The 12387-nt window shown below is 46.8% G+C and overlaps 2 protein-coding genes, 1 non-coding gene and 1 pseudogene across 3 annotated transcripts in view; all 4 read left to right on the top strand.

The window, feature by feature from the left end:
• The window catches only part of LOC138858513 (uncharacterized), a 20721-nt gene extending 16917 nt beyond the window's left edge, over window positions 1-3804 (top strand). Inside the window, exon 2 of the mRNA XM_070112814.1 lies at window positions 3775-3804. Coding sequence (XP_069968915.1) covers window positions 3775-3804 — 30 coding nt within the window. The remainder of the gene's footprint in view (window positions 1-3774) is intronic.
• LOC138858604 (5.8S ribosomal RNA) lies at window positions 185-363 on the top strand. Its single transcript, XR_011397656.1, has one exon. It is a non-coding gene; the product is annotated as a 5.8S ribosomal RNA (ribosomal RNA).
• LOC138858567 (large subunit ribosomal RNA) lies at window positions 866-3634 on the top strand (annotated as a pseudogene).
• A 6217-nt stretch (window positions 3805-10021) lies between the features above and the next one.
• LOC138858514 (uncharacterized) lies at window positions 10022-11145 on the top strand. Its single transcript, XM_070112815.1, has 2 exons — window positions 10022-10412; window positions 11078-11145. Exons 1-2 carry the CDS (start codon window positions 10022-10024, stop codon window positions 11143-11145), a joined length of 459 nt encoding a protein of 152 aa, XP_069968916.1.
• Window positions 11146-12387: the final 1242 nt, after the last annotated feature.

The following is a 12387-nucleotide window of genomic DNA, read 5'->3' on the forward strand; positions in this document are numbered from 1 at the left end:
TAAAAGGTATTACTGTTTTTGTTGACCTAAGACATGCGCAGCTGCAAATGTTTGGGTTTAAAATTACAATTTATTGAAAGATGTTTTAAACTTATGTATTAAAAATTTATTATTGATTAATTATTAATACTTTCAATAAATTAAAATTCTTTGACTTTGAATTAAAAAAATACAAAAAAATTATCACTCTAAGCGGTGGATCACTCGGCTCATGGGTCGATGAAGAACGCAGCAAACTGTGCGTCATCGTGTGAACTGCAGGACACATGAACATCGACATTTTGAACGCATATTGCGGTCCATGCTGTTATGTACTTTAATTAATTTTAAAGTGCTGCTTGGACTACATATGGTTGAGGGTTGTAAGACTATGCTAAATTAGTTGCTTATTCTTTTAGTCAATTAATAGAATTTAAGCATATGGCATATTATTGGATTGTATTTTTCAATCCATAATATTAATAGCATAAAAAGAAATATAGAAAATATATTCTTGAATACCTCATATTTGAACGAAAATTTATGATAAATGAGAATCTTAGTATTCCCATAAAAGAAAAAATTTTCAACATTATTTAAATTATATTAAATAATACATAAGAGGAATGTCTAGCATAAAATAAATTTTTATTCTAGAATTAATTCACTCTATTGTATTGAGAAAAATTTATAATAAAAAAAAATATATGATATGTGGAGGAATAATGTTGTTAATTTTATTAATTATTATATTATGAATTTTAAAAAGGGATGAAAAGATTGAATAATATTGAGTAATCAAGATATAGAAATATATTTCTTTAAAATAGCAAATAGCAAAAAAATTAAATAAAAATAAACAAATCAATCTAAAATATATTTTATACAACCTCAACTCATATGGGACTACCCCCTGAATTTAAGCATATTAATGAGGGGAGGAAAAGAAACTAACAAGGATTTTCTTAGTAGCGGCGAGCGAAAAGAAAATAGTTCAGCACTAAGTCACTTTGTCTATATGGCAAATGTGAGATGCAGTGTATGGAATATCTTAATATCTAGTATGAGAAATTAACGATTTAAGTCCTTCTTAAATGAGGCCATTTACCCATAGAGGGTGCCAGGCCCGTATAACGTTAATGATTACTAGAAAGATATTTCCAAAGAGTCGTGTTGCTTGATAGTGCAGCACTAAGTGGGTGGTAAACTCCATCTAAAACTAAATATAACCATGAGACCGATAGTAAACAAGTACCGTGAGGGAAAGTTGAAAAGAACTCTGAATAGAGAGTTAAATAGTACGTGAAACTGCTTAGAGGTTAAGCCCGATGAACCTGAATATCCATTATGAAAAATTCATCATTATAACTGTAGTATTTAATTTTAAATATTATAGTAATAGTGTGCATTTTTTTCATATAAGGACATTGTAATCTATTAACATAATAAAATATTTATCAAAAGATCATTGGTTTTTAAGTTTATTCAAATTAATTTGCTTTTAGCTTATTAACATAGAATAATTACTGATGATTTGATAAAGTGTTGATAGATTTTATTATATATAATGCTAAAATTCTTTTGAATTTTACAATAATATTATTATCATTGATTTTAATATTAATTGTATGCATTTATATGATTAACAATGCGAAAGATTCAGGATACCTTCGGGACCCGTCTTGAAACACGGACCAAGGAGTCTAACATATGTGCAAGTCATTGGGTTATATTAAACCTAATGGCGAAATTAACTTAACTGTATTAATAATGGGATTAATTTTTAATGTATTACATTATTAATTCAATCCCGGGGCGTTCCATATAGTTATGTATAATGATAATTTATTATTATTTATACCTCTAACTGGAGCGTACCTTGAGCATATATGCTGTGACCCGAAAGATGGTGAACTATACTTGATCAGGTTGAAGTCAGGGGAAACCCTGATGGAAGACCGAAACAGTTCTGACGTGCAAATCGATTGTCAGAATTGAGTATAGGGGCGAAAGACCAATCGAACCATCTAGTAGCTGGTTCCCTCCGAAGTTTCCCTCAGGATAGCTGGTGCATTTAAAAATTATGTAAAATAATCTTATCTGGTAAAGCGAATGATTAGAGGCCTTAGGGTCGAAACGACCTTAACCTATTCTCAAACTTTAAATGGGTAAGAACCTCACCTTTCTTGATATGAAGGTTGAGGTTATGATATAATGTGCCCAGTGGGCCACTTTTGGTAAGCAGAACTGGCGCTGTGGGATGAACCAAACGTAATGTTACGGTGCCTAAATTAACAACTCATGCAGATACCATGAAAGGCGTTGGTTGCTTAAAACAGCAGGACGGTGGACATGGAAGTCGTAATCCGCTAAGGAGTGTGTAACAACTCACCTGCCGAAGCAACTAGCCCTTAAAATGGATGGCGCTTAAGTTGTATACCTATACATTACCGCTAAAGTACATGATTTATAATACAATTTCGGTTGGATTATAAATTTTGAAACTTTAGTGAGTAGGAGGGTACAATGGTGTGCTTAGAAGTGTTTGGCGTAAGCCTGCATGGAGCCGCTATTGGTACAGATCTTGGTGGTAGTAGCAAATAATCGAATGAGACCTTGGAGGACTGAAGTGGAGAAGGGTTTCGTGTGAACAGTGGTTGATCACGAGTTAGTCGGTCCTAAGTTCAAGGCGAAAGCCGAAAATTTTCAAGTTTTAATGAAATGAAATGAATGAATTTTTATTCCATAGTAATTAAACACTTGAATAATTTTGAACGAAAGGGAATACGGTTCCAATTCCGTAACCTGTTGAGTATCCGTTTGTTATTAAAAATGGGCCTTTGTGCTCATCCTGGCAACAGGAACGACCATAAAGAAGCCGTCGAGAGGTATCGGAAGAGTTTTCTTTTCTGTTTTATAGTCGTACTACCATGGAAGTCTTTCGAAGAGAGATATGGTAGATGGACTAGAAGAGCATGACATTTACTGTTGTGTCGATATTTTCTCCTCGGACCTTGAAAATTTATGGTGGGGTTACGCAAACTTCTCAACAGGCCGTACCAATATCCGCAGCTGGTCTCCAAGGTGAAGAGTCTCTAGTCGATAGAATAATGTAGGTAAGGGAAGTCGGCAAATTAGATCCGTAACTTCGGGATAAGGATTGGCTCTGAAGATTGAGATAGTCGGGCTTGATTGGGAAGCAATACCATGGTTTATGTACTCGTTCTGGGTAAATAGAGAATTTCGATTCTTGTTCCCCGGATAGTAGTTACGTAGCCAATTGTGGAACTTTCTTGCTAAAATTTCTAAAGGATTTATTATTGTATAGATACTTTTTAAATTATAACGATTATCAATTAACAATCAATTCAGAACTGGCACGGACTTGGGGAATCCGACTGTCTAATTAAAACAAAGCATTGTGATGGCCCTAACGGGTGTTGACACAATGTGATTTCTGCCCAGTGCTCTGAATGTCAAAGTGAAGAAATTCAAGTAAGCGCGGGTAAACGGCGGGAGTAACTATGACTCTCTTAAGGTAGCCAAATGCCTCGTCATCTAATTAGTGACGCGCATGAATGGATTAACGAGATTCCCTCTGTCCCTATCTACTCACTCTGTTGTAGACACTCGTAGTGAACGGTCGTGTTAGCGCATTGATAAAACAATTTAGTGACAGTTGAAAACAGTGAATTTTTTCTGTTAACAGAAAACATACAATTGCCTGGCGCGAATTAAATCGAAGGCCAGAGACACATAAAGCATTACCGCGGGTAATTGCTTTAAAAATTGTAGTGCAAGTGTACAGTGAAAATACAACAATAGGCAGTGTTATTGCCTGGTGCGAAGTTCAGTGACAATTCAGGCACTTTTAAAAATTGCTTACAAACAGTAGGTAGTGTTTTTGCCTGGTGTGCGTACAAACAATAGACTGTGTTATTGCCTGGTGCGAAGGCCAGTGACAATTTAGGCACGTTTGAAACTGCTTACAAACAATAGGCAGTGCTTTTGCCTGGTGTGTGCTTACAAACAATAGGAAGTGTTATTGCCTGGCGTGAAGTTTGTGTGTGCAGAACAAAAGACAGTGACCGCATTGTCCACAAACAGTTCGGGCACCGGTTTTGTGTGGACCGCAAGAAACCTGAAGGCCACTGACAACATTGTTGTAGTGCAGGTACGCGTTCGTGAGTGCCTATTTCGAACTTTGTCGGATCGCGAGTTACGTACTTGGGTAGTAGGTACGCGATCGCGAGTGCAGGAGAAAAATGTCTCCACCACGAAGGCGAGGAGCAAAGGCACCCGCCGAGAGCGAGGAGTCGGAAGCCGATATGATTACGGCAGCGTCATCGGCGGGCGAAAAGGAAGTTGAAAAGCCCCCACCGCGCAGAAAGGCTCGCCTGGGCACTCCACCGTTGGGGAGGTCATGCGAGAGCGCCAGCGAGACTGGAGCGGCGAAACAGGTAGCCGGAGCAGCAAATGAGGCAGGAGGAGGCAAAAAGGAAAAGAGGAAAGGTATGAAAGGGGAGTTGAATCCAAATAAGGGGGGTGTTGTTGGGGGTGGCGCTATCACCCATGTTGCAGCTATGAAAGCTGTAACCGCTGAGGTTAGCGCCTTGGTTTTCGGGGGTAAGATTATGGAGAATTCCGAAATGAAGGGTCTAATGGAGCTTGCCTCGAAGTACGAGGCACTCCTGATGACGATAATCGCAGAGAACGCGCATCTTCGCGGGCAGGTGGATGCCCTTAAGGGAGGTTGTGGGGGACCGCGAGTGATCAGACCAACGGTGGCTCCCGCGACGTCGGCGCCTGCCCCTCCGGCACCCGTGCTGAAGGCAATAGCGCCGATGTCGTCGAAGCCGGTGGAGACCTGGTCAGTTGTGGTCAGGAGTAAGGGGCCGGCTACTTCCTCTAAGGAAGTAATCAAAAAGGTGGTCAAGGAGGTGGGTCCTTCACTCGGCGTAAGGATCCATGATGTAAGGCCGATAAAGGGTGGTGGGGCGGTCATCCGCACTCCCTCCGTATTAGAGAGGGAGAAAGTGGCGACTAACGCAAAATTCGGGGAGGTAGGGTTGGACGTCAGTGTCAACCGGAAGTTGGGGCCAAGGGTTGTGGTGCAAGGAGTACACACCGAGATCTCCCATGAGGAATTCATGGAAGAACTCTTCAGTACGAATTTAAGTCCTGAGGCAAAGAAATCCGACGTTAGGTTGGTCAGTCGCCCCTGGAAGGTGGCGCCAGATGGTAAAACTAACGTCGTTCTGGAGGGTTCGGAGGAAGTAATGTCCGCCCTTTTAGAAGCGGGAAGGTGCTACATTAAGTGGTTTTCCTTCCGAGTGCGACCAGACAGCCCTGTTGCCGGCTGTTTTCGGTGCATGGGCTTTGACCATCGAGTGGCGCAATGTAAGGCCAAGTCCGATGTCTGCCGTAGGTGTGGTCAGGAAGGCCACAGAGCTGCTAGTTGCGTCAATGCACCACATTGTCGCAACTGTGCATTTAAGGGTAGACCAGCTGGGCATCTTATGATGTCAGCTGCTTGTCCGGTCTACTGTGGCATAGTAGAGCGTGCCCTTTCCAGACACTAATGGGGACGATTTTACAGCTAAATTGTCAGGGTTGTTATGCCGTAATGTGCGAGTTAGGGGGTTGTATGCTAGAGGGGGGGTGCGGCATCGCATTACTCCAGGAGCCCTACGCCACTAATGGTGTGGTTCGGGGTCTCCCTGGAGGATTTAGGGTATTCACAGACCTTAGGAGAAATGCCGCAATAGTTGTGAATAATCCGAGCTACGACTGCGTAGTTCTGGATTCGTCACAGCTGGGTGTTTGTGTATCCATAGAGGGGGAGTTCGGTAGATTGGTAGTCGCTAGTGTTTATTGCAAATACAGCGAACCTCTAGAGCCTTACCTGCTGTACATGGATAAGCTACTGCTACTTGCCAGTAGTAGCTCGCTTATCCTAGGAATGGATGCGAATGCCTCGTCCTCTATGTGGTTTAGTAAGGTATCCCGACATTCGTCAGGATATCAAAGCCACACTAGAGGCGAGGTATTAAGCGAATGGGTGGAGGCAAATAGTCTTCACATATTAAACGAGCCAAGCGAGTGGTATACGTTTGATGGGCCTGGGGGTGTGAGCGACATCGATGTGTCCTTCATGAATGAGGCAGCAAATAGGACCTTTAATGTTAGGTGGGAGATTAGGGGAGGGTGGGGATTGAGTGACCATAACTTGATTCAAATTATGGTTACTCCTAAATCTCCTCCCTCGGCGTATGAGAGTCCATTGCGGCGATGGCGTACCTCTGGTATCGACTGGAACCAATATGGACGATCTGTCAGGGAAGCGGTATTAGAAATACCGCTTAGTGAGTTTGAAGACTTTGGGGTGGACGAGCAAATTTCTCGGCTATACGATGTAGTGTGGGAAGTGAACAACAGTGTTCTCGGAAAGTTCGAAAGCTTCAGAGTGAGAAAACTTAAGTGGTGGACGAAAGAGCTAACGATGAAGAGGAGAGCTGTCCGGCGATTGAGACGAAAGTTTCAACGCGCTAGACAGTCAAACTCTGATGGGCTATCCCAGATTAGGTATGAATTTAGTTGTGTGATGAGCGATTACAAACAAATGCTAGTCAAAACCAAAGAAGAGGAATGGAGGAATTTTATAGGGGAAAATAGGAACGACCCATGGGGTCAGGTCTACAAGATCTGTAGGGGTCGTAAGAGGGAGGATATCACCTCTCTCCGCGTTGGTGATACTGTATTATCAACGTGGAGAGACTGTGCTGGGGTTCTGCTAGGAGCGTTCTTTCCTAGGGCGGAGGCTCGGGTATCTCAAACGTATGAGGTACCTGTTCCTCCACTAGATGAAGGGGAGCTGGGATACGCCTTTGGCCTGGTCAGGTGTAAAAGATCCCCAGGTTTTGATGGTTTGAACGGAGAGATGTGTAAAAGCATGTGGAAGTTCATTCCGGAATACCTGGAGGCCATTTACAATAAGTGCGTGTGGGAGGGATATTTTCCACGGGAGTGGAAAAGAGCTAGGGTCGTTCCTCTCTTGAAGTCCCCTGATAAGATCAGGAGTGATCCTCGTTCTTATCGGGGCATCAGTCTCCTTCCAGTGCTGGGAAAAGTACTGGAGAGAGTTATGGTGGAACGACTTCAGGATCTAACGCGGGATATGTGGTCGGATAGGCAGTATGGTTTCAGGAAAGGACGCAGTGTAGAGGATGCTTGGATGTATGTCCAGAGTGCCGTTAGGGAGAACGTCAACGAATATGTCCTTGGCATATTTGTTGACTTTAAGGGAGCTTTTGACTACCTAATCTGGGATAGGGTGATTGAACGATTGGAGGAGCTCGGCTGCCCGGAAGTTACTCTCTGGCGCAGCTACTTTTCGGACAGAAAAGCCTCAATCGTAGGAATGAATGGGAGTGTCGAGATTGGGGTGGCTCGGGGCTGCCCGCAGGGATCCATCTGTGGTCCATATATTTGGAACCTTATGATGGACTCTCTGCTTGGACAACTTGAACCAGTATGCAAGTGTTGTGCGTACGCGGACGACCTTCTTCTTTTAGTTGAAGGTCACTCAAGGTCCGAAATAGAGCGAGCGGGAGGACGATTCTTAGAAATTGTCCACAGCTGGGGTGTAGGTGTTGGTGTGGACATATCAATGGACAAAACGGTTACAATGCTGCTTAAGGGCAGATTGTCGCCGGCTCGTCCACCGATTGTCCGTGTAAATGGGGTCAGCATCAAATACATGACGCAAGTCAAATACTTGGGGTTGACCATGAGGGAAAGGATGTGTTTCACACCACACTTGGTTAGCGTGAAAGAAAGACTGCTGGCGACTGTCGGCAAGGTCAGGCGCGTTTTACGGAGTGATTGGGGCCTCGGACGTCGTGCGGTTCGCACCATATATCGTGGCTTATTTGTGGCCTGTGCCACTTATGGAGCTGCAGTATGGTGGGAATTAGCCACGACGGTCTTCGGTCGCCAAAAACTACTCTCCGTGCAGCGCTGTATGCTGCTAGCCTGTTTGCCAGTGTGTCGCACCGTTTCAACGGATGCGATGCAAGTTTTGTTAGGTGCACCCCCTCTTGACCTGATTGTCATACAGCGTGCTGTTGCATTCAGGTTAAGAAGAGGCTTGAGTGTGTCCTTGCTGCAGAATAACCTGATTTCCGACCTTGACGTAGAGAGGGAAGGATATCTAGGAAGCAAGAGACTTCTAGAGGACAGGGTTAAGATAAGGTGGCAAGACCGTTGGGACAATAGCCCTAACGGTAGGGTGACCTATGGGTACATCCGGGACGTTAGGTTTGTAGAAGAAAACCCAGACTTCCGATTCTGTCTGAGCCTGGGTTTTCTGCTTACTGGACATGGTCCTCTGAACGCATTTCTGCATCAGAGGCACCTTTCTGACACGCCAGAGTGTATGTGTGGGGCGCGTGTTGAAGATTGGGCGCATGTTATTGCGCTCTGCCCGATGTACTCGGACATTAGGAACCTTGAAGGAATGGGGATTAGTTGGACTAATGGACGATTAGACGTCAGCGGTGTGATCTCCACTAGTCCAAATACCGAACAGTTAGGGTCGTTTGATAGGTTTGCGCGTGAATTGTTCAGGCGGCGGAGACAATTAGCTGAAAATAGGGGTTAGATTAAGGGTGAAAGATAAGGGGTAGGGATTTAATCCCTGGTCACCAGTACAGAGCAGTATGGAAGCTCAACTGGTAGTAGCTTCGGCTACGAGGTCTGACCGGAGACTTAATTCTGGTACCACGGGGAGCAGGGGCCCTTGGAGTTCGCTCCAACCTGCTCATGCGGACTGGCCCTTCGGGGAGTATCGTGGTGGTTGTGGTTGATGCCCAAATGCGGGAAGAGTGTTTTGTTCACTCAATGTGGAGTTGCACTGCAACCGGGTGCCGGACCCAAAGTACGGCAGAGGTGTTAGATAGGCCTCGAACCTCACCAAGGTGTGTAGTGTGTCCATTCCACACTACCAATCGGTACTGAAAAATGCCTGGCATTTTCGGGGCGCTGATCAACGCATTGTATTGATACGCCGTGCTTTTGAGCACCGTGAGGTAAGGCCGTCGACGGCAGGTACTCACGTTAAACACACCGGACGCTGTCCCTATCTACTCATTTCGTTGTTTGGATTCCGACGCGAATAGACGTGCGTGCGCATCGTTGCGATTAATTAGTGATTTTTTCGATTCTCTTTTGTGCGGTATTTGTTTACGCGAGTGAGTTGGCACCGTTGCTTGGCGGGTGTGAAAATTGTTGTTGCGATTTCCGTGGAATTTCGTTTTGTGCGGGTATTCGCTGGAAATTGTTTTTGCTCGGTTACGGGACCGCGTGTGTGGTTTTTCGTGCTAGGGCACGAATTGCGCGTTTTTGGGAAATTTTTGGCGTGGGCATATTAAGTAGCGGTAAGTACATATTTTTAATATTGTGTACTGTACCTTTAGGTACTACCGCAACGTGGTTGTTGTTGTTGTGGGACTCTCCGTACAGTTCCAGTTTAGTGCTGTGTTGTTGGCATTGTTTGCCGGCTGGACTGCTTGTTTGGAGTGCTGTGTTGGGCATCTGGCGTTCAGTTGGTCAGTGTCAGCAAGTCCTGAGCAGGATTGCTCAATAGGTACCGGCGGCTGTCCCAGTGTTGGAGACAGTGAATCCTGTGCAGACAAACGGTCGTAGTAGTGTGCGTTTAGCCCACGGATCGATTCGGTTCAGCGCCACATCGGTCGACTCGCAACCGTTACGGGGACTTGTTCCGTCCGGCGGTCATTTGAGTGACCTTTGTCCAGACCATTTGGTTGGAGTTGTGGGCTGTACCCTTGCGAGAACGCTTTAATCGTCCGCTTGGGTCGTCGCTGCTACAGAGCGGGTCTGCGCTTGCGACACTTTTTTCAGCGCGTTCAGTCGCACGTACGTGGCGAGCGGCTGTTTCGGGGTCTTGTTTGAACGAGTCCCATCTGCGTCAGTGGTACGCTTGGCGGATCAGCCTACCGAAAGGCGAAGTCCGAAGGTAGAGATGCCTCCACCACGGAGGAGGAGGGTTAAGTCCCTCGCTGGGAGCGAAGAGTCGGGGCCATCAACCATTACGGTCGACACTTCGGGAGACGAGATGGTGGGGCCACCGGTAAGGTCCCCGCCTCGGCAGAAGGCGCGTTTGGGGTCTGCGGGTGAAACGGGGGGTGAAGAGGGCGGGAGCGGTAGTTGTAGCGGATGCGGTAAAGGTGACACCGCTGAAAAAGCGGCTGTTCACCCCGCAAAGTCGGGCGAGGGCGAAGTGCGTGTTACGAGCGCTTATGTGGGCGCGCAGAAATCGGGCACTGCAGAAGTTGGTCTCGTGCGTGGTGACGAGGGCGCGACAAAAACGGGCGCAAAGAAGGCGAGCGCGAGTAAGGGTAGTGTGGGCAGAGGTGACGCTGCTAAAGGGAGCGCGATTTTTGTCGGGGGTGGTGCGGTTAGCCATGTCGCGGCTATAAAGAAAATTTCGGCTGAGCTTAGCGAAGTGGTTTTTGGGGCCGAAAATTTCGCCATAGGGACCGCGAAGGGGCTGATGGAGCTTGCCTCGAAGTACGAGGCACTTCTGATGACGGTAGTAACCGAGAATGCCCATCTTCGTGGTCAAGTTGACGCCCTTAGAGGAGGCTGTGGGGGACACTCCTCGCCACCGAGCAGGTCAATGCCGGCTCCATCGGCACCGATGCCTCCGCCCCCAGCACCTGTACTGGAGGCGATTGCACCGGTGGCGCCGAAGGCTGTTGAGACCTGGTCTGTTGTGGTCAGGAGTAAGGGGCCCGCAACTTCCTCTAAGGAAGTCATACAGAAAGTAGTTAAGGAGGTGGGTCCTTCCCTGGGGGTAAGGATTCACGAAGTTAGGCCTATTAAGGGTGGTGGGGCGGTTATCCGCACTCCCTCTGTTTTAGAGAGGGAGAAAGTGGCGACTAACGCGAAATTCGGGGAGGTGGGGTTGGACGTGACTGTCAACCGGAAGTTGGGTCCCCGGGTTGTGGTCCAGGGGGTTCACACGGAGATCTCCCATGACGAGTTCATGGAAGAGTTACTCCGGCTGAACCTTCAGGATTTCAGCCCGGCGTCCCTGAGGTCAGACGTGAGGATGGTCAGTCGTCCCTGGAAGGTGGCCCCTGATGGTAGCACCAATGTCGTCCTTGAGGGTACGGACAAAATGATGTCCGCCCTCTTGGAGGCAGGTAGGTGCTACATCAAGTGGTTCTCCTTCCGGGTGCGACCGGATAGCCCCGTTGCTGGCTGCTTCCGGTGTATGAGTTTCGACCATAGAGTGGCTGTGTGTAGGGCCAAATCAGATGTCTGCCGGAGGTGCGGTCAAGAAGGCCACAGAGCTGCCAGTTGCGTCAATGCACTCCATTGCCGCAACTGCGCATTCAAGGGTAGACCAGCTGGGCATCTTATGATGTCCGCTGTCTGCCCGATATACTGTGGCATTGTTGAGCGCGCCCTCGCCAGACACTGATGGGGGGGATTATACAGTTAAACTGCCAGGGGGCGTATGCCGTAATGTGTGAATTGGGGGGGTGTATGGCTGAGGGGAGGTGCGGCATTGCCTTACTCCAGGAGCCCTACGCCACCAATGGTGTGGTTCGGGGTCTTCCTGGTAGTTTCAAGGTCTTCACGGACCTTGGGGCTAATGCTGCAATTGTTGTGAGTGATCCCAACTACGATTGCGTAGTTGTGGATTCCTCACAACTGGGTGTATGTGTCGCGATAGAGGGGGAGTTCGGTAGGCTGATTGTAGCTAGTTTGTACTGCAAATTTAGCGAGCCCCTAGAGCCCTACCTGGGCTACATGGATAAGCTACTACTACTTGCGAGTAGTAGCCCATTTATCCTAGGGCTGGATGCGAATGCCTCGTCTTCGATGTGGTTTAGTAAGGTATCCCGGCATTCGTCTGGATATCAAAGCCACAGTCGAGGCGAGGCATTAAGTGAATGGGTGGTGGCTAAAAACCTCCACATTGTGAATGAGCCGAGTGAATGGTACACGTTTGATGGGCCTGGGGGCGTGAGTGACATTGACGTGACGCTTATGAATCAGGCAGCAGATAGGGCGTTCGTAGCTAGATGGGAGGTTAAGGGAGGGTGGGGATTGAGTGATCATAATTTGATCCAAATTATGGTTACTCCTAAATCCCCTCCCTCGCTGTATGAGAGTCCATTGCGGCGATGGCGTACCTCTGGTATCGACTGGAACCAATATGGACGATCTGTCAGGGAAGCGGTATTGGGTATACCGCTTAGAGCGTTTGAGGATTTGGGGGTTGATGAGCAGATTGCTCGTCTTTATGAGGTAGTGTGGGGGGTAAATGATAGGGTACTTAGAAAGTGTGAAAGTTTAATGGTTAGGAAAATTAGG

Source organism: Bactrocera oleae, unplaced genomic scaffold, assembly GCF_042242935.1.
Source record: "Bactrocera oleae isolate idBacOlea1 unplaced genomic scaffold, idBacOlea1 ctg00000010.1, whole genome shotgun sequence".
Lineage (NCBI taxonomy): Eukaryota > Metazoa > Arthropoda > Insecta > Diptera > Tephritidae > Bactrocera > Bactrocera oleae.